This window comes from Coffea eugenioides, chromosome 4, assembly GCF_003713205.1.
Source record: "Coffea eugenioides isolate CCC68of chromosome 4, Ceug_1.0, whole genome shotgun sequence".
Lineage (NCBI taxonomy): Eukaryota > Viridiplantae > Streptophyta > Magnoliopsida > Gentianales > Rubiaceae > Coffea > Coffea eugenioides.
The window spans coordinates 15921806-15941476 of record NC_040038.1 but is presented as its reverse complement, the minus strand read 5'-3'; the positions used below and the strand labels follow the sequence as shown (position 1 = coordinate 15941476).

Below are 19671 nucleotides of genomic sequence, written 5' to 3'. Positions count from 1 at the left end.
AAACAAAATTGAAAGAAAAAGACATATGTGCCTTGTTGAATAACAAAAACCATTTATTATAATTCTTTTGAAACTTGACATCAAAACCAATAAAAAAATTTAAAATATAAATTTCTTGCTTTTAGAAGGTAAGTTTTACTAGACTAGCGATTTTGCTTTTACAACCACTTTAGAGGTGAATTGGCTTCTATAGTAGTTGAAGAGGAAGTTGATGAGGTAAAGTTGAGTGCGTTCCTTCCTATGTTGGAGGCGATCAAGAAGTCTAGTCTATTGTGTTGGAGATGATCAAAGAGTCTACACCTTGATTATTTTTCCTTATTTTGGTATCAATTGGAACAAAAGAAATGGAATTTTATCATACGTACAATGTCAAAAGTTACTAAATTATTAAAGTGGAACCAATCTACTTTTGTATTAGTGGTTTATCACCATGTAAGCTTGATTTGAACCTCAATCAATCAGTTTTTCCTTGAAACATTATATGTTACTAAAAACTCATGTAATGGATTGTATTAGGGTGCATAGATTTAGGTACAAATGCCATACTTGCCCACTGTGTCATCATTTGTGATTTTATTGGTGTGGCTTTGACTTTCTTGTTTAAATCTACTAGGGTTTTAGGTAATTTCGTATTTGACTGTTTAGTAAAAAGATTGCCTCTTCTATTAACTTAGTTGTTCAAATTTTATGGAAGCCTTTTGTATATCTGGACGAATACTGGGAGGTGTTTTTCAAGTAGACATATATTGGAAACAAGAAGAAACTGAGAGAGAGAGAGAGAGAGAGAGAGAGAGAGAGAGAGAGAGAGACATTCCAATCTAAGTCAGAGCTAGCCAGAATTAGAAGCAATTAAGACCAAAAGTTGCAAGGTTAAGATTTTGTATACTACTGCCATTTTCAAAAATCTTTCGCCACCAACTTCACCACCGGTAATGAGATGATCAGAGTATTGGCCAACCAACTTTGGGATTTCGCTACTTATATTTCTTCACGTATTTGTAGCCTTCTAGCCTCCATATAAATATAAGATATTAAGGAACAAAGATGATGAGTAGAAGGTCTTAGAATAGATAATTGTCACTAACTTTCCTAGCCTTATAAACCTAATCAGAAGAAACCTAGAGGAAGAGGATAAAAAGCTCTTCCCCTATTTTAGAATAAGAGTTTCTTTACCCTTTTTTCCATTTATTTTATTAAATGCATGTTTATTTCAATGTTGTTATAAAGCTTTCTTTTGATTTTTCTATGTCTGGCTAAGTTATTTGTACTTAGGGTCAGGATAGAACCATTTGTACCCTAATACATGGTATAATTCTTGTTGGTCAATGTTATGTTTTGTTCAAATTATTCATACTTTTGTATTTTCATGTTTATAGTGAATCTACCATTCAATACTAGTTGATTAAAGCATTTAACTTAGATTGTAGACTCATGAAACTAAAGGCACACTTTTGCAATTAAAACAAGTAATTTTAAAGAACCTAATTAATCTATATATAGTTTATTTCTAAGAAAATATATGAACTTGATATGGTATGGCGAGTGCACTAGTGAAAGCAGGTACCATATACTGTAGGAAATTATACCATGGATTAACATAAGTGAAAAAAATCAATCAATTGAAAGTTTTCATTAACTAGGACAAGTGACAAAATACAAAGTCCTAGTAGTTTTTTATTGCTGGTGAATATTGGAATTTGTCGATTTGTTGGTGTTTTGTAATTGATAAATTTATCTTCGTTGTATTTAAGTTTATTTAAGGCTCTTGCACCATTTGGTTATTGAAATAATAGAGTAGTTTGACACATTTTATTACTTGGTTGTTCTTTCCCTATGAGATTCCCATTCAATCCTTGCTATATTTATATATACTCATTGCACTTGTAAGATGAAAAGGTGGAGTTTAAATATAATTCACTATCACCCACATAGTTATTGGAGATTTTGTTAGAAAAAGTTGTTACTTAAGCATTCAAGTGATAAATAATATCCTCGATTCCATGTTTTGTAATGATAATAAATCAAGCCGAAAAGGGATCTATTAAGTTCAAATTATTGTATATTGACTTGAACTGAAATTAACAACATACTGCGTTGATTGAACTAAACTTATTTTTTTTTTCAAAATTTGCTTCAAACTCAATTTTCTAGAAACCTATTTTCATATTTACACTTTTGTGAAAAAAATTCAGTAGTTTCGATGACTTTCCATTTACATTTATCTATTGCATGAATTGTAGCATGTTGCTGTATTGAAATAGATGTTAGTTAAAGAGTGAATGGCCCAAAAGATCACTAAACTATTAAAAATGGCACCTTCTGGTCACCAAACTTTTTTTGTGGCCGAAAAGGTCACTAAACTCGCAAAAACTCTCCAGCGGAGTCATTTTACCGAATTTCAACGGTTTCTCACCCGGTGACAAAAGCACTTGGGTTGAACGAATATTCTAATATGGGCAAAAATGTCCAAAAGGCTATTGGAACAATAGATTGTTTAATTCCCAAAGTTGACCAACCTCCAACCTAATGAGATTTACTTCATCTTCCTCGGCGGTAAAAAGGGTGATTGTGACTGCCTGTAAACCAAATGAAAATAGAAAATAACCCACCCAAAAACAGTAGTAAACTCCTCCGCAAACACCTTCACAGACACAGACAAGCAAAAACAGCTGATTCGGAGTTGGGATTCATCCAGTTTTCAAATGGGTAGTCAATTTAGCAAAACCAAGGGACCGAGCACGCTCACCCCACCGCAACGAGAAGGCAGCAACTCCAGTCACAGCAACCATAGTAGTAGTAATGGGGAAAAAGCTAACGATGTTGCCTCCGGATCTGAGCTCCTACGAAGCCGCCTGCCAAGCCGATCCACAGCTCCGATCTTTGGATGCCACTCTCAAGGAATGCACCAGCCGAGCCATCAATTCTATAGCGGTAGGCCTCGACTTCAGGGCCCTTTCCCTGCTTCTTAAGGGCCATCAATTCTATTTTGGGGCTGGATTCCTCCTTTGTGGAGTCTCTTAAGCAGACGAGTGTTCCAATGGTTCTTTATTTCATTGTCAGTTCAACCAGGCAATCTTGCAGCTATGAGTGACCAACGATTGCCTAGCAGGGATTGGAGTCGAATAATGAGGTCCTCCTCAGCTGCTGTGATGTTTCCTCTCTTGATGCCCGGCCGAAGATAATTCATCCATCTTAATCTACAACTCTTGCCACATCTGAGCAGTCACCGAATTTCTAGATCTAAGGCACGTCTTTTGAGGGAAAAACAGGTTTACCATATTTTGTTGGACATTTTTGCCCCTTTACTATATTCCTCCACTCCACATTGCCCATGCCACCGGATGAGGAACCGTTGAAATTCGGTAAAATGACTCCGCTGGAGAGTTTTTGCGAGTTTAGTGACCTTTTCGGCCACAAAAAAAGTTTGGTGACCAGAAGGTGCCATTTTTAATAGTTTAGTGACCTTTTGGGCCATTCACTCTTAGTTAAAATATGTGGAAACTATATTTTTGTATGTTAGTGTTAAGAAATATAAAAAGTTCTATTTGTAAATATGTGATTCTATATTATTGTCATCTGCAAACCTTTATGATAGTATATTTGCACGGAGAAGAGTTCCAAATCTGTCAAAAGCTTTTGGAGAGTTAAAACTTCTATATGGTCAAAGAATTTATTTAGACTTCATGCTTTATTTTCTTTCTTTTCTCATACTTGTTTAGCAATTACAAAATATGTGATAAAAAAATAAGGTAAGAAGTTGATGGCCAATAAAAAGAATGTAAAAGAAAAAAGAGCTAAACGTATAATACATAAAAACCAAAGTGTTTTTTTTAATCTCTCATTCATATTTTTTTTATGAAAAAAACAAGTATTCAAAAATAAAAATACAATAAAATAAAGAGCAGTATGGCATCAAACTAATAGTAGAACAAAAAATGTGCAGTGTTATACTATATATTTCATGAATTATAACTAGGAAATCAATACAGGACTAACTTCCAATATTTCAAGGAGTACATATCATTCAAATTCATTTCAACATGATAAAATTTCGATAACTGAAACTTATAAAGATCGAGCTGTAAACTTCATAATTTTGCTTATCAAAACTTATCTATGAGTCCACCAACTGAATAGTTGGCAATCTTCTACTAATAATCGCCACTTTGTCTAATTAAGTCTTCTTCTATTATGAAAGAAGTAGGGAACTAAAACGAAAAAAAGAAAAAGGAGTCAAGGATAAAGTATTTGCCTTTATTCTTTTTCAAACCGTTAATTCAGAACCTCTATCAACAACAACATTAAATCCTTTGTAAATGATTTCTTTGAGAGTCTTCCTTATAACATTCTATTTTTTCTAACATATGTCTGCGATTAATGTCCTGCTATGACTTAACTTTTGTTAGGTTTTCAGATGAAAGTTTTCTTTTCTCTAAAGTTTCTAGTGAGAGTTTTCTTTAATATATGATTTTCTTTATTAAATCTCTTCTTCAGATTTTTTTGTTAGATTTATAATTTTTAATATAATCTTTATTGTATAACTCAATGCAAGAATTTTTCCCATTTTGCTAAAACTTTGATGAATTAGAGAATAAATGGAAAGGAGGTTTACAACTCACATTTTTTTCCCCATAATTTACAAATTATACAAACTTCGTAACAAACTTATTACTTTATCCCTTTTTTATCAAAAAAAAAAAAAAAAAAAACCACGAGAAAAAAACCAAAACGAAATGGGAGCAAAACGATGTCGTATCCGGCGACTCTTCTTCCCTCAGTTTGGTGGAGCTTAATAGAGGGAACTCTGCTAAACATTTCTCCCTCTCTCTTTCCTCCTTTCCTCCAAATTGAAAATCTGCAAAATTTTCACACACTATCCCACTCACAAATTCACCTACTGACCAAATTTCAAAGAATCATGGTGGACCACAAAAGAAAACGCGGCCGGAAGCCCAAAATCCCCGTTTCGGAAACGCTAGAACTAGACCAGAACCACACCCCAACAATTCCGGGCTCAGTCCCGGGCCCGAGCTCAAGCCCGACCGCTAACTCCGACGACGTCGTTTTCTCCGTCAGCAACGTCGAGCTCATCGACCCGCACCACCACCACCACCACCACAACCATTCTCAGTCGTCCAATCACGAGCGTCGCCGCCGTGGTCGCCCACCCAAGAAGACGAAATTGCCCTCGTCGGAACCCTCCAAAGCCATAAGAGCCGCCTCCCCTACTCGCCTTCTCCTAGACAAAGCTAACAACGGCCCCACCGCTTCCCTCATTTCCTCCTCCATGGTGGCGGCGGGGGAGAGTGTTGCTGCGGGGGCGAGGGTGGTCCCGGCGATGGATGCTGTGGTGAAAGTGTTTTGTGTTCACACGGAGCCGAATTTTTCGCTCCCGTGGCAGCGGAAGAGGCAGTATAGTTCGAGTAGTAGTGGGTTTGTGATCAGTGGGAGGAGGATTTTGACGAATGCGCATTCGGTCGAGCATTATACGCAGGTGAAATTGAAGAAGAGAGGATCGGATACTAAGTATGTCGCCACTGTTCTTGCCATTGGAACTGAATGTGATATTGGTAAGAGGCTGAAAGCTTGTGTTTTGCTTTGTTTTTTGGTGTTCTTGTGGTAATTGTTGTAGTTTATCTGAATGATTCTGCCGTTTTTTATACTTGACAAACAAAAAGACTGATGCTTGGATTTGTTTGGGGAAAAAATTGATGCTTGGATTGTTTTATTTGGAAAAGGTTGCTATTGTTTTTTGGGAAAAGATTAATGTTATTTTTTTATTTGTTGTTTTTTTTTGGGGGGGGGGGGGGGGGGGGGGAGAGTGGATTGTGGTAATCCTAATGTAGATTCTGGGGTTGGTGATGCATAAGTTTGTTGCTTGTAAATCTTGTCCTGTTGGATGCAGAAAGCATGAGGTTCAAGTTACTAGGGATTTTCAGTGGAAGAGGGAGGGAAAAAAAAAGAGATAATCTTGAGGATTATACTTTGTCCACCATACAAGGGGGAGCAATAAAAGATAACGAATGCAGCTATTGGATGATTGCTCGTTCTTGGTGGATGCATGTAGGATCGATTGTTAATTGCCTTGCTGCTTTCTTCAGATACTTCTGGTTGTAAATCATTAAAAGGTTAATAAGAATGTTGATTAGATCTATTGGATATCGTCTCCTATATTTGTTCCCCATATTTTGTTGTTCATTTTGGTTTCTTTGATGCTGTAGCTATGCTTACAGTGGAGGATGATGAATTCTGGGAAGGGGTATCCCCTGTAGAATTTGGAGATTTGCCTGCACTTCAAGATGCAGTGACAGTTGTTGGGTACCCAATTGGGGGAGACACGATTTCTGTGACAAGTGGTGTTGTTTCACGTATAGAAATTCTGTCTTACGTACATGGATCTACTGAACTTCTGGGGTTACAGGTACTTTGTTTTTCATTTGACTGTTATGCTTAAGTTTATGCTTGCTGACTGATTGCTGAAATTGGTTTCTTGCATTTATGGTGATTTTTGCAGATAGATGCTGCCATAAACTCTGGAAATTCTGGCGGTCCTGCCTTCAATGAAAAGGGCAATTGCGTGGGTATTGCATTTCAATCCCTTAAACACGAGGATGTGGAGAATATTGGTTATGTCATACCAACTCCTGTCATCTTGCACTTCATTAAAGACTATGAGAAGAATGGAGCATATACTGGTATGGGCTCAAGTGCTGTAGGACTTCTTGGTGTTCTATTGTATCGCTTCCTCTGCTTTTTCTGCCATCTCTTTGTCAATGTTCCTCTATCACCCTGTACATGTGTAATCTGTAAAGTTCAATTTGGCCTCTTTGTGTCCAGTTGTCAATTTTCTTGTAGCTTGAGTTTTTTTTATTAAATGAAAGTACAAATTACTTTGTAGAAATAAGTTTGAGACAACATCATTACCTTATTGCATTCGCTTTAAATGCCAAGTCAAAGGTATAGTACCTTTAATGGACTTGGAAAATCTTCTTGTAACTAAATGCAAGACTCAGCTATTAAGTCAGATCAAACAAAGTAGTAACAGAAGTGATTCAAATAATATATGGCCGACTTATAGTTGTCAATCTCTGAAACTATGTGCTTGTGATGATGAGAAAAATTTATGTGCTTGTGAACCTTATGTACGGATAATGAGAAAAATTTATGTGCTTGTAATGCTCTTATGCATATCTTATGATGAGAGGAAAATCGATGTGCGTCTCTAGACCACTTCATCCCTAAACCCTAATGTAACATCTCTAGACATTATTACCTTATTGCATTCGCTTTAAATGCCAAGTCAAAAGTATGGTACCTTTTTTGGATTTGGAAACTCTTCTTGTAATTAAGCTATTAAGTCAGATCAAACAAAGTTGTAACAGAATCAATTCAAATAATGGTGGGCCGATTTATAGTTGTCAATCTCTGAACTTATGCAGATCATGAGGAATATCCATGTGCTTGTGATGGTCTTATGCATATATTTTGATGAGAGGAAAATCAATATGGATATTTAGACAACATCATCCCTAAACCCTATATATCCACTCAAGGCTAGTGAAAGGCTGCTAGGGGAAAACAAAAGACTAGTGAAAGGCTGAAAAGGCTTATGTTAAGTCGATAATCTTAGTTCTTGAGAACAACATCCATGTGCTTCTCGACTACATTCTTATTACATATTGTTTACTTTCTAGACTTTGGTTTAATCAAATAATTTCACCCATTAAATGCCTTCCACAGGATTGGTATGGTAGGAAGGTAACAAGTCAAATGCCCACTAAAGATTGGTAATTCAGGTGCTACCACTTTGAAAAGCTAAATGTCCACAAATGATTGTGGCAAGACTGTTTTGTTCAAACTCAATGACAGCTCAATGTATTCAGCCAACTTTTACTATGATCTTAAATCTACTTTTGGTGATAAAGTGCTTAACTGGGTTGCAAAATCTCATCCAGTGGCTAAAAGTTACAGAACTTGGGTCACGAGCCTTCCTCTGTGTGGTAAATCATGATGCGGTAGTAACAGCATGTGCAGGTAGTTAACTTTTGTACAGTTGCCACCTTGATTTGGTAAAATACACAACTATTAAGTAGAATGTCTTAGTTTAACAAGTTGATGGTGACTTCTTGTTTGGTCTTCAACTTTGAGCCACAAGGATGATATGAAAATGAGTCTATCGGGATGGACTCCCTGGTGCAATGTTATTCACATATGTAATTACATGATGGATACTGGCAGTTACAGAAGTTATGAGAAATTCCTTAGTTGTTAGATTTGAAGAAAATTCTTGGATAAATAGTTTGACAATAGGGCAGTTCAGCTGTAGGGAAGCAGCACTGAGAGCAGCAAATGCTTGCTTTTGTATCAAAATCATAATATAGAAAGAGAATTTCTATAAGGTTATGCACTTGTGTGTTTTAATTTAAGATACTAACAATAACGTTGTTTGGAAGTCATACTTCCCACTATGGTGAGCACAAGTTGCTCACAGAGTGGGCCTTAGCTTGACACAGTTTAAAACTTTTTTAACTGTTTACACACACACACGCACATATAGATGCATGAATTTTTCAGGTTTTACAAATACGAATAACTGTCTAAACTGAGAAGGATTTTCTTTATCTTGATCCTCAATCTTATTGTGCTTAAGCTTCTATCAAACTTATGAAGAAATGTCAATAAGCATTCATGGTTAATGATCACTATGGAAGTTGTGCATCCAACCCTTCACGTTTTAACTCATCTATCTAAAATGTTGCTAGCTCTTCATCCAGAAATAATTGTTGGGTCATGCTGCTTAAGAATGTTGAATGGAGTGTCTAAGATTTTCTTCCTTGTAAGGAATTTAATGAGGTTGGAAGTTGACACTTGACCACAGCTTGAGTTCAAGCAGGCCACTAAAAGGTAGCATAAGTGACTTGTCTATCCTTTCGACTTTGCCATAAAGTCTTTTGTCTATTAAGTCTTACATGTGAAAACTATCTATTAGTACAAGTCTCTGCTGATGTAGTGGTGTACTTTGTTATTGATCCCTAGCAATGAGGAATCACTCCTAGGAAGACTTGCTTCAGAATATCTGAAAATTGAATGTTACTTGTTACAAAACCCACTTTCTACAATCAGCTCCATGTTTTTTGTTGTGATGTACTTTGTAATTGCTTGCTAATTGATGTTATTTCAAGCTAGTTGCCTACTATGAAGTATTTTCTTTGGTTACATCAAATTGGACATTAGATTAATATAGCTTAAGTATTTGACTAGAAGAAGCAACTAATATGGCTTGAAACAGCAGAATTGGAGAAGTGAGTTGTGTCCCTGGTCCTAACAGGGATAGATTTCTTGGTCTGCATATGATGTTGGGCTGCAAGATTTCCCAACATGGGCCTACTAAGGTCCCATATTCTGTATGGTAGCTGGTTTTTTCCTCTCCTGGATGTTAAGCTGCATATTCCTTCATCATTCATTGTTCATACTATTAGTTATGTGCGGGAAAGATACTAAGGAATATTGAATGTCTTCTACATTTAGAAGAAATTTACACAAATTTGCTCATGCAATTTTCAGGTTTAGTGTTGAAGTTAGGTGTACATCAAGGGAGCTTTAAAAATACAGTCCCAAATTTGTTACCAAAGCTACTTGTTAGCTTAAATAACTATCTTCGCAGACGCATGTAACCTTAAAGTGCTTGTTTAGATCTTATTCTAAGCCCTGAATAATATTTACCTGGTTCAATTGACTTATTGCAGTTGTTTGAACTGGAGTTGCAGTTTGAAAATTTGATTATTAAGCTAGAAGAGTTGAACTTTTTCAAAATTTGTTTCATTAAATTGCCTTACTCCCCTGAATAGTTAAAATTATACACTTGTCCCTTACCGAAGATATTGGACGAATTAAAAGTTGACAACAATGTCACGTGAAGAAGATATAATATACAAAATTAGAAATATACGCTACGAGCTTTATGCTGCATTGACTTTCTTGAGCAATGTACAAATGCCTAGCTTAGTACAGGTCATGGATCCACAAATGCATGTTTGTGTTTGTCCTTTCAGCTTGTGCTGTTACTTTTTGTGTTAGTGTGTGAGAAAGCGACAAATCTGATGTGGCCTTCTACATACGTGTTTTGACTAGGAATTCACTACTTTCTCTCAGTCATTGGCTCCAAAAAGGTTGAATGTTTTTCTACAATGCCTTAGCTAGTTTTAATCTTTGACAAGATTTATTCCTAATGCCGTCTTGACCAATATCTGAGTAAGTTGATTGTAATAAACAAGATATACTGTTAAAATAATTAATAATTGGATTAATTTGGCTAATTCACTTATTTTTCTAATTATTGGGCATATTCTTTTGGCTTACATAACTTTTCCAAAATTTCAAGGATTATTTGCTGATTGATGAATTAATCCAATGTATGATAGTGTTGGGTACTCATGGTTTTGGGAAAAGTTAACAAAACAAATTGTTCCTTTTCTTCACTTGAAATTACTCCGACTAATTAGCAATGTAAAGTGATTCTTTGAAAGCTCAAATATGGGTACGCTGGCTAATTTGCTGAAGCCAAACTGGGTAGATGGTGTAGATTGAGCTAGCATTAAATTTTACTCTCTATATTTCTCATCCAATTATCTTCAAAATGCAGAATTTCAATTCAAGACCTTGATTCGTTAAACTTGGATTCTCGATCAGTACTCTTTAAGCTGGTTCCATGTGTGAAGTAGCGTGATTTCTTTGTTAAAAGTTTTACGTTGCTTGAGGTTATTCTTTCAGTAATTTATTCACAACCTCTCTTCTTCCGATCTCTGAGATATTTGCTCAATTAGTTAATGAAATTAGTACAAAACATCCGTGGGAGGAAGAAAGAGGAGAGATAGGGAAGAGGAGGCTAAGGATGGTGACTTTATTTTGAATATAGCGCACACAAGTTCCTCTGTCATTTTCTATTCTTTTTGGTTGGAATAGTGGGCTGGTTGGGTTGGAACAGCCTAACATCCAGTGTGCCTTTGCAAGTTAAGTCTTTAATCTGAAAATATGCATGCATTTGATCAATGAAAAGAACTTTTAAAGAAAAGGGCAGTATATTACTTAAATCCATTGTTCCCTGTATGTTTTGGAAAACTTGTTGCCTGATTGAAAGATATTTGCCACAGGGTTTTAGCAAATATAGCAAATATTGTGGGATAAATTACAAAATCACCAAGTTTGGTCTAGCTTCAGGTGGTCAAACTTTGATAGTCTAGTTTTTTTGAGCTTCATGTTGATTGACTGAGGAAGAACAATTTTTTACTTACTGTATCTTTTTATTTCACCTTCAGTCCTATAGGAAGACAAGGGGTCAAAATTTTCTTTTAGGTAGATGGCTTCCAAATATTGGTTGAATCTAATATTTATAGGTGAAGTACACAAGGAGCTGTAAAATTCTGTGAAAACATTGTAGTCATGTACAAAGCATCTCTCCAAAGTAGTCTTCGTGCTTTCCTGCTTTAGCTGGTTTTCTTTTAAGGCCTTGAACTGTTAACCATTTTGTTTTAGGAAATTTTCATCATTCATCCTGTTATAGGTTTCCCAATACTTGGGGTTGAGTGGCAGAAGATGGAAAATCCAGATCTACGATTATCAATGGGAATGAAACCTGATCAGAAGGGTGTTCGTATAAGAAGAATTGATCCTACTGCTCCAGAATCAGATTTGTTGAAGCCATCAGATATTATCCTTGGCTTTGATGGAGTTGACATTGCAAATGATGGAACAGGTAATTTCTGTAATACTTTTGTTAGACTTGCATTTGTGGCACTGAGTTTGTTGAAACTTAACTTCATGTATGCCTTTTAGTACTGGTGATTGTCACTCTTCTTTTCCGGATTTCTTTATTGTTTATTCTTGTATTGCAGTTATTCACATACATTAGCTCTCATTCTGTTTTGTCTTTCTTCTCTCTTCTTTTTCTATTTTGTTTGATCATTTTCTAACTTTCTTTATTATTGTTGTAATGGGTTCTGTTTCTAGAATATTATTTTTAAAAAACTTGAATGTTATGTTGTATTCAACTTTTATGGTATTCCTTATTTAAAGAACACTCCTTCCTATTCGTCCCATGCATAGTAATATGTGTGTGACAACCACTTTATTTCTTTGTTCCTTTTTATTGGGTATGGTGGAGGTTTACTGCTTTGATAGAAGCTCCTCTTATAAATCATATTAGGATGGTAACTTTGTTATTTCTTTGTTCCTTTTTATCCATCTATGGTGCAATTAAATAACTAAACAAAGCTCAATCGTACAATGGCTGAAAATTTCCTAGCTACAAGGACCAAAGTACCCCTTAATAGACATCACTATGGTTTTGGAACTGCCTGTTGCGGTTAGGAATGGTTTCGGTGTTGGTTCCTTAACTGTAAAGGTTACTGTTACAGTTTTTTCTGGGTACAGTTACTTCTCTTTCTGGTTACATTTACGTTTATTAAATTGATTTCCAAGTAATAAGACGATGAATTTAGAACAAGGCAAAAATAAAGGCAATGAGTTCAGAAGAATACTAGAACTTTATATTATTGTATTGTTAGCAACAAGAAAAAGAAATATGATAACACAGTCTAGGAAAAGGTACCTCATATTTTTTCTATTCTTATTGTTTTGAAAAGAAAAAAAATACATAATGTTCTTGAATGTTGATACTTGAACTTGATATTCTTCATACGAAATAGTAAATACAATAAGATGAGAAGGGAAAAACATCTCAATAACTCGATCTCATAGATGCTTGTGTGAAAGAACTCTTCATCTTCACTTTTCTTTTTTTCTTGATTTCTATGCTCTACTTGAATCCAATCATTCACGCATGCTTGAATTTCTAGTGTTTTGGAAATTAATTTCGATCAGGTGTCAATCTGAAATACTTTCATGGGCACCAAAAGTTTTTTCCATCTCCACAGTTTATGCTGCAGTTGCTAGAATTTGTCCTAGCAGCACATCCAGCTTGAGGATTCAAAGCATTTCGACAATAGTTAATAACACCTAATTGCTTACCAAAATCAATGGATAAATGTTTGATAGCCACCATTTTTGCTAATTCATTCTTTTTTGTTTCATCATTCAATCAAATTAAAAAAAGCTTAGAAGTAGTGACGCTGCTAAGTTGCATTTGTTTTCTGTCAGTATCAAACTCTTGAGGATGCTTGCTTTTTAGTTGTTTGTAAACGATCCGTAGCTACCTTCTTTCTTGTCATTGCTAAGTAATGGCTTAATCTTGAACAGTTGCGGTAGTAACAGCTGGGCTTGGGCTGTTGCCCACAGCCTACTTGTGACCTCTGCCCCCAACCCGCTTTCCCCTTTTCATTTTTGTTGGCGTCACAGTTCGAACCAGAACCTCTAGGTGAGGTTCCAATCATGGTTCATGTTTCAGGTGCTGGTTTTGATAGGAAGAACTGCAGTTGCTATGCAACAGTGCAGTTTCCAGTTGGAACTGCAATCATGGCCGCCCCTAGTCGATGGTTATTCTTAGGATCTCAAGATAGTTTTAGAGTGATATGAATTTAACTCTTCAAATGTTGTTACAATATAGAATTAGAATTTAAGTCTTAAGGCGTAGGGGTGGACATGGTTCTAGTTTGAACCAGAATAGGAACTGTCTCCTGGAACCAGAACCTTGCCTGGAGGTTTTGGTTCGAAGCAGAAACAGAAAAAAAAAAGAAAAAGACAAAGGTTTTTTTTTTTTTTTTGTAATTTTTTGGGGGGGGGGGGTTTGGTGTCACAAGTGCCCAGGCTCAGCCAGTACTGTTACAATTGCAATGGCTCAATAATAAGCCATTATACAGCAATGCCTGGCCACTCAGGGTGGAAAAAAGGAATGATGGCAACCTATCATATTAAGATGCCTTTGTTGGTGTGGTTGATGCTGAACTGTGATTAAGGAAATTTATTAATGGTGGATTGATAATGAAAAAACCTAGTAACTGCACGAGCAGCTCCAAGGCCAATAGTTTTGGACAGCAGATGTTGGACGAACCGGATCAAGTTGAGAAGCCGTTACGACAGAAAGAAGAGTTTTGTTCATTGGTGATCCAGCAACCAGAAAAAGATGTGGTTATTAATCCTTTGAGGCTGAAAATTCGGAAATTTTGTTGCTGATTCTAAATCAGCATCAAGTTTGAATTGCCTGAAATTTCAGAATCACTCAAGGGTCTTAATTCACTTGACGAGGAGGAAAAAAATAGTAGTTTTTCAAAGTTCTAAAGGAAGTCTTAAGGTGGAAGAGGATTTGCTTGTCAAGGAAATTTCAGAAATGCAGGTGGATGATGATGTTGCTTGACCAAAGGAATTCATGGACATAAATTTGGATAAGTTGGGACCAAGCAAAATCTGAATGAATTCCCTGTAAAATCGAAGGTTGTGAGTGTTCAGAGAGAAACCAAGACAAGGTTTCTACTTTATTTACTCCAAAAATTGATTGTCTTTGGAGATACTACAACAACATTCAGACTATGCCATCTCCAAATTTTTTGAAATATTTTGTAGGTCTTGTGCTTCTATCTCATGGGCGAATTTCCAACCTTGGGGTTCTTTTGTCTCGAATTTCGAAGTTTGAGGTCGAGTTTTGTGCAACTAGGACAAATGGCTGAAGAAATCCAAGATTTAGGGTTTCCAGAATTTGCTTGAGCTTCAATTAGGCACACTTTCAAAGATGAATAGGTTTATCAGAGTTCAATTATGTCTTAAGTATATTCAAGTAGGTGTTTAAGGTTTAAGATTTTCTGAGTTTTAGTGTGTGGGGAGTATTTAGTAATTTTAAGAGTTTTAATATCTTCTGAATTTTAGTATGTGGGGAGTATTTAGTGAAATTTCTGTCTTGGTAATTAGTAATTTAGGATATGGTCATTCAGTGACATAGAAATCTATTCTGATTTGGACTTAATATCAATCTTGTAAAAGGAGTCTTGTTCCTATTCTGAACAAGTGAATCCTAATTGGAATGGAAGAGCTTAGGATACTATAAATTCTGTACTTCTCATTTAAGAGGAGAGGGTGTTTTTTTATGTTAACAAATTTCTCCAAACTTTGTTTCTTCTTGAAGACTGTGATACAATCTTGCCTTAGGTGTGATGCCTAAAGGTTTATGGGCAATTAGATAATGTTGTATGTGGATTATGGGTATCATAAATCTTGATCCAGTTTGACCTAACACCAACTTTTAATTCGTGAATTTTATTTATACTGTTGGATGTTTCTTCATTGAAGGGGCTTGGATAGCTTATTCCAAGCTCATTAGAAAGAGTGTTAAAATGACAATCCAAATCTGGAGCAGTTGATTCTTTGTTCGTCTCTAGGAACACAAGAAAGTCAATATGCATACAAACGCACACACAAAAAAGCATTTAAACAATTAACTGAATTTTGTCTCTTCTGTTACAGAACCTCATCTGGGGACATGCAGCAAGAAAGGAACTTGGATATCTAACAATACCTTTAAGAGCTACTCATTTTTAGTTTGTCCCAGTCTAGATGGTTAAGATGGAGTCATTGGACCTCAGAGTACATTTGATGGCAGATTTTGAGTGCAGGTAGAAATATGAAAAATTGTGATCTTGCTTTGGAGGTTAATAGCAGGTAGAGATATGAGGAACTAAAATAGTTGAGAACTTCTTTTAAGTGCACTGCCTACTTGTTTTATCAACCTTTAAATATCAAAATTTTAGGTACTTTGTGGAAAATTTAGTTATTCAGAGAAGAAACATTAACCTTTCTTGGTCAATACTCAGGGCTTATTCTTGAGCTTGTAAAGCAGTTTTATTTTCAAATTAAGAGAAGCTGTTTTGGTAAAGCAGGTGGGTTGCCTTTGGAAAAAGCTTTTAGCTTCTCAAACATAACAAATTTTCAAAAGTAGCCTTTTTTTTTAAACTTTTAAAAAGTGCTGCTTATAGCTTTTCATAAGCTATTGAGAAAAAGGCCTCAATGTGGATACTGGGATCTGCTTTTTTATCATTTTCAGGTTCATGTCAAGCTCATGGACGTGCAGTGTTGCTCTCATTTCAAAAGCATTTGAAAGGTTATTAAGTTCAGAGTGTTGTTTGTAAAATGCAAGAAGATGAGAGATAAGAAATGTTGAGGCGATTAGTATTGCTCATTTTAGATCCTGCTTGTCAACTTTGTTAAAAAATTTGTCTACATTGGTGAACACCGCTTCTTGCCCTTTATTGCTGCTGATCAAATTTTTTCTGATCAAATCTTGTTCTCGCTCAGCAAGTTTCTTCAGGTAGATGCATTTCTGTGTTTGATTTTTGTTTGGCTAGATATTTTATTGTGTTGGATATTATATTACAATTTTTTTAATAAAAAAACATACATTGTGATTCAAATCTCCTTGGTAAATGCCTGTCAAGTTGCTTCATATAGCCCCACCAAAAAAGGGGGAAAAAAGAAGCCTGTGATTCTTTAAAACACTGGTAAATAGCAAAGCCACCTCATCTATACATGGTAAATAGCAAAGCCACCTCATCTAAACAAAGGATTGATTCCTTGCACATTTTAGGGAAATTTTTTTTGGTGGTCCCCTTCAAAATACTTTGCAACTTCCAGTTGTGGTGTTACATAAGATTATTTCCTTGTCGGCATGCCCTTGTTCTTTAATGCTGAAGTAGAATGTTTTAATAGTAAAACATTTGTTTTTGTTTAACGATTCACATCTTGCCTCTGAAGGATGCTATTCTTTCTGCTATTATCATTTTTCTGGGAGAATTAATTATCTTGATCATCCTTCTTTTTACTCTGTGTTTTGTATAAGTTAGTGGCTATCCTTTTCTGAGCTTTGAAGCCCACTAGAGAGTCCTGTGCATCAGGGAAGGAGGGGGTGCATATTTACATAGTTAACCTATCTATCTAGGGTATGTTTACTTTAGTTTTGCACATTTAGCTGATTCTAAGTCTACACCTTTATCCATTTGTTTCCTTACATAGCTGTGATCTTTGATGATTTAAATATGTAAGAGTTGGCATGTTAGTGGAGTCAAATGGCTGCAGTTAGTTCTCGCAAATTGAAGTATGTTGACTTTCTATCTGTTGCAGCCTTCATGTTGATAATGTAACCCATTTGATGGATATATGTGTAACTGAGAGTAGACAAGTCAGGATGAAGGCCCGCTTACATTCTTATGATGAGCATACACTAAAAAGAAATAGGCTCTTGCAGCTATTGCAGTGTGAATTGCCATATAGTGACTAGGAAAGAGAGTATATTTGACTTTTCGTTGAAGGTTGGATTTTCCAGTTGAAGTCAGTTTGGAGCCTTCTTGTTGTTATGTTTTTTATATTTTTTTTCAATTAGGTTTGGAGCCTTGTGAGCTTGGGCAGTTTTTTTTTGTCATGCATCTCAAGCACTGGGATTGACACTATTTGCTGGGTGAGCATCTTTATGAATTATGATGTATCTAAAGGAGGCGTTGTAGCTTTTGCTGTCCTGGGCTATGGCAGCGGATTAGCAGTTGATCTTTATGTTTGTCTCTGTTTATCATGATTATCATTTACTTGCTTTTGATTTTCAGTTCCATTTAGGCATGGAGAACGAATTGGGTTCAGTTACCTTGTATCCCAGAAGTATACCGGAGACAGTGCAGCAATCAAGGTTCTCCGAAATTCCGAGACCATCAAATTCAATATTAAACTCGCATCCCATAGAAGGTTGATTCCAGCTCACAACAAGGGAAAACCTCCATCATATTATATCATTGCTGGATTTGTGTTTACAACCGTTTCAGTTCCATATCTGAGATCTGAGGTGCTTTTTTTGTTTCAATATAACATGGATAGATGGCATAATCATGTATTCTTCTTGTGAGCATTGTGTTTTAATTTTGAGTTGCATGGTGCTGTCCTTGGAGCTTGTATCTTTTCCTAACAACCATAATTTTGGAAACTGGCATATTTGATTTTGGATTTTGGAATTCATCGTTTGGTAGACACTTGTTGACCTGAAATTTTAATTGCTGATTCCAAAGGAACTGTTGTGTGTTTGCTGCTATCTTGTAGTTTGCTTTCTTGAACTCTAAAGGCATATGAACATCCTTGTCCTTTTGCCTTCATTTACTTGGGGAATTTTGATTTTTTTAACATTTGAATTTATTGGTACTGGTTTAAACCATTTAAATGTACACTGCAGTATGGAAAGGACTACGAGTATGAAGCTCCAGTCAAGCTTCTGGACAAACTCCTACATGAAATGCCCAAATCACCAGATGAACAAATTGTTGTGGTTTCCCAGGTTCTCTCGCTATCTTCTCTAATATTGACTGGCCAGAGCATGCTATAGTGATGGATTCTGCTTACCTTCCGTATGCTTTCCAATTTTAAATTTGTTAAAGGTACTCGTCGCTGACATCAATATTGGGTACGAGGACATCGTTAATACTCAGGTTTGAGTCTTTATACCACTGCTTCCACTACAAGTTCATGACATGTTTATTTTGTGATATTTGCTTACCATACTTATCCTTGTGTGTTCATTCGTGTTTTTGGGGCTCTCAGGTTCTGGCTTTCAATGGTAAGCCTGTTAAAAATTTGAAGAACCTGGCCAGTATGGTAGAGAGCTGCAATGATGAGTTCTTGCAATTTGATTTGGAATATCAACAAGTACTCTCTCTCTCTCTCTCTCTCTCTCTCACACACACACACACACACACACAAACAGAGTCGCACCAGACATGTCACACAGCTCTGCAGACTGCTTCTTGTTGCATCTAATTCTCTTTTTTGCAGATTGTGGTCCTCCAGACTAAGGGTGCAAAAGCTGCAACATTGGACATTCTTACTACCCACTGTATACCCTCTGCTATGTCTGATGACCTCAAGATATGACTTCAGATTTTGCATGACAATCTGACTTGCTTCAGTCATTTTTCCTAGTATTCTTCTGCTTCGATTATTTCACATTATTTGAGAGATAAGGATCTGGGATATCAATCAGTGCTGTGCTGTAGAAGGGACTTTAGTTAGCTAGTCACGTATGGTTTTAAACTATGATAATCAAATGTAGGTAACGAGTGAATGAGGTGGCATAATGGAGAAAGAAGTCAACTTGCAAGCTTCTGCAATCTCTCTTTCTATCCTTGTTGCCTCCCAGGTGTTTGTTTTACTTTATTTCTATTTTTTGTCTTTTACTTTCAGTATCCCTTTTTTTTTTTTGGGGTTTTGGAGGTTGTTGCTCTTACCCTTTAGGGGAGTAATCCAACTCCCTTTTGTTAAGGAACAAATGTTGCTAGTTATTGGCATGCACAGTTTGTTCAGACAAATATTAGGAAGAAACGAATGGGAACTAGGGTAAGAAGGCTTACCCATCCACTGTAAGAAGAATGACTCTAGGATGAATCATTATTACTAGTCAAAATACATCTCATTATCACCTTCAGTTAGGAGATCATTTAAAGCATGCCCTTTAAAGGTTGAATTCAGATGAAGGGTCATATTACTTGGCCATGTCTCTCTCACATTCACAGCATACATTGCAAATTTGCCTTCTTAATGACCAGGTATGTTTATCTGTACATACTTGTTTATCCTTTTACTCTATGCAGCTCTATGATTTTGCGACAAAGGCTTGTTTAATGCAGACGGATATAGAGCATCAACTTCATACGTATCCTTCCCTTAATCCTCCTTAGACTTTGCCCAGATTTTTTTTCCTTG

General features: G+C 36.0%; 1 protein-coding gene across 2 annotated transcripts; it reads left to right on the top strand.

Moving 5' to 3' along the window:
- The first annotated feature begins 4821 nt into the window (after positions 1 to 4821).
- On the top strand, positions 4822 to 19436 carry LOC113768650 (protease Do-like 9). Of its 2 annotated transcripts, none has more exons than XR_003468101.1 (9): positions 4822 to 5570; positions 6222 to 6421; positions 6515 to 6695; positions 11561 to 11752; positions 17535 to 17670; positions 18149 to 18250; positions 18351 to 18401; positions 18514 to 18618; positions 18745 to 18836. XR_003468101.1 is itself a non-coding variant. In XM_027313091.1 (9 exons), the coding sequence occupies exons 1-9, from the start codon at positions 4919 to 4921 to the stop codon at positions 18841 to 18843; spliced, it is 1815 nt and encodes a 604-aa protein (XP_027168892.1). In that variant the 5' UTR covers positions 4822 to 4918; the 3' UTR covers positions 18844 to 19436. The 2 variants fall into 2 exon arrangements, 1 of the variants encoding a protein (XP_027168892.1); XM_027313091.1 differs by having other exon boundaries at positions 17535 to 17767; positions 18745 to 19436.
- The last annotated feature ends 235 nt before the right edge of the window (positions 19437 to 19671 follow it).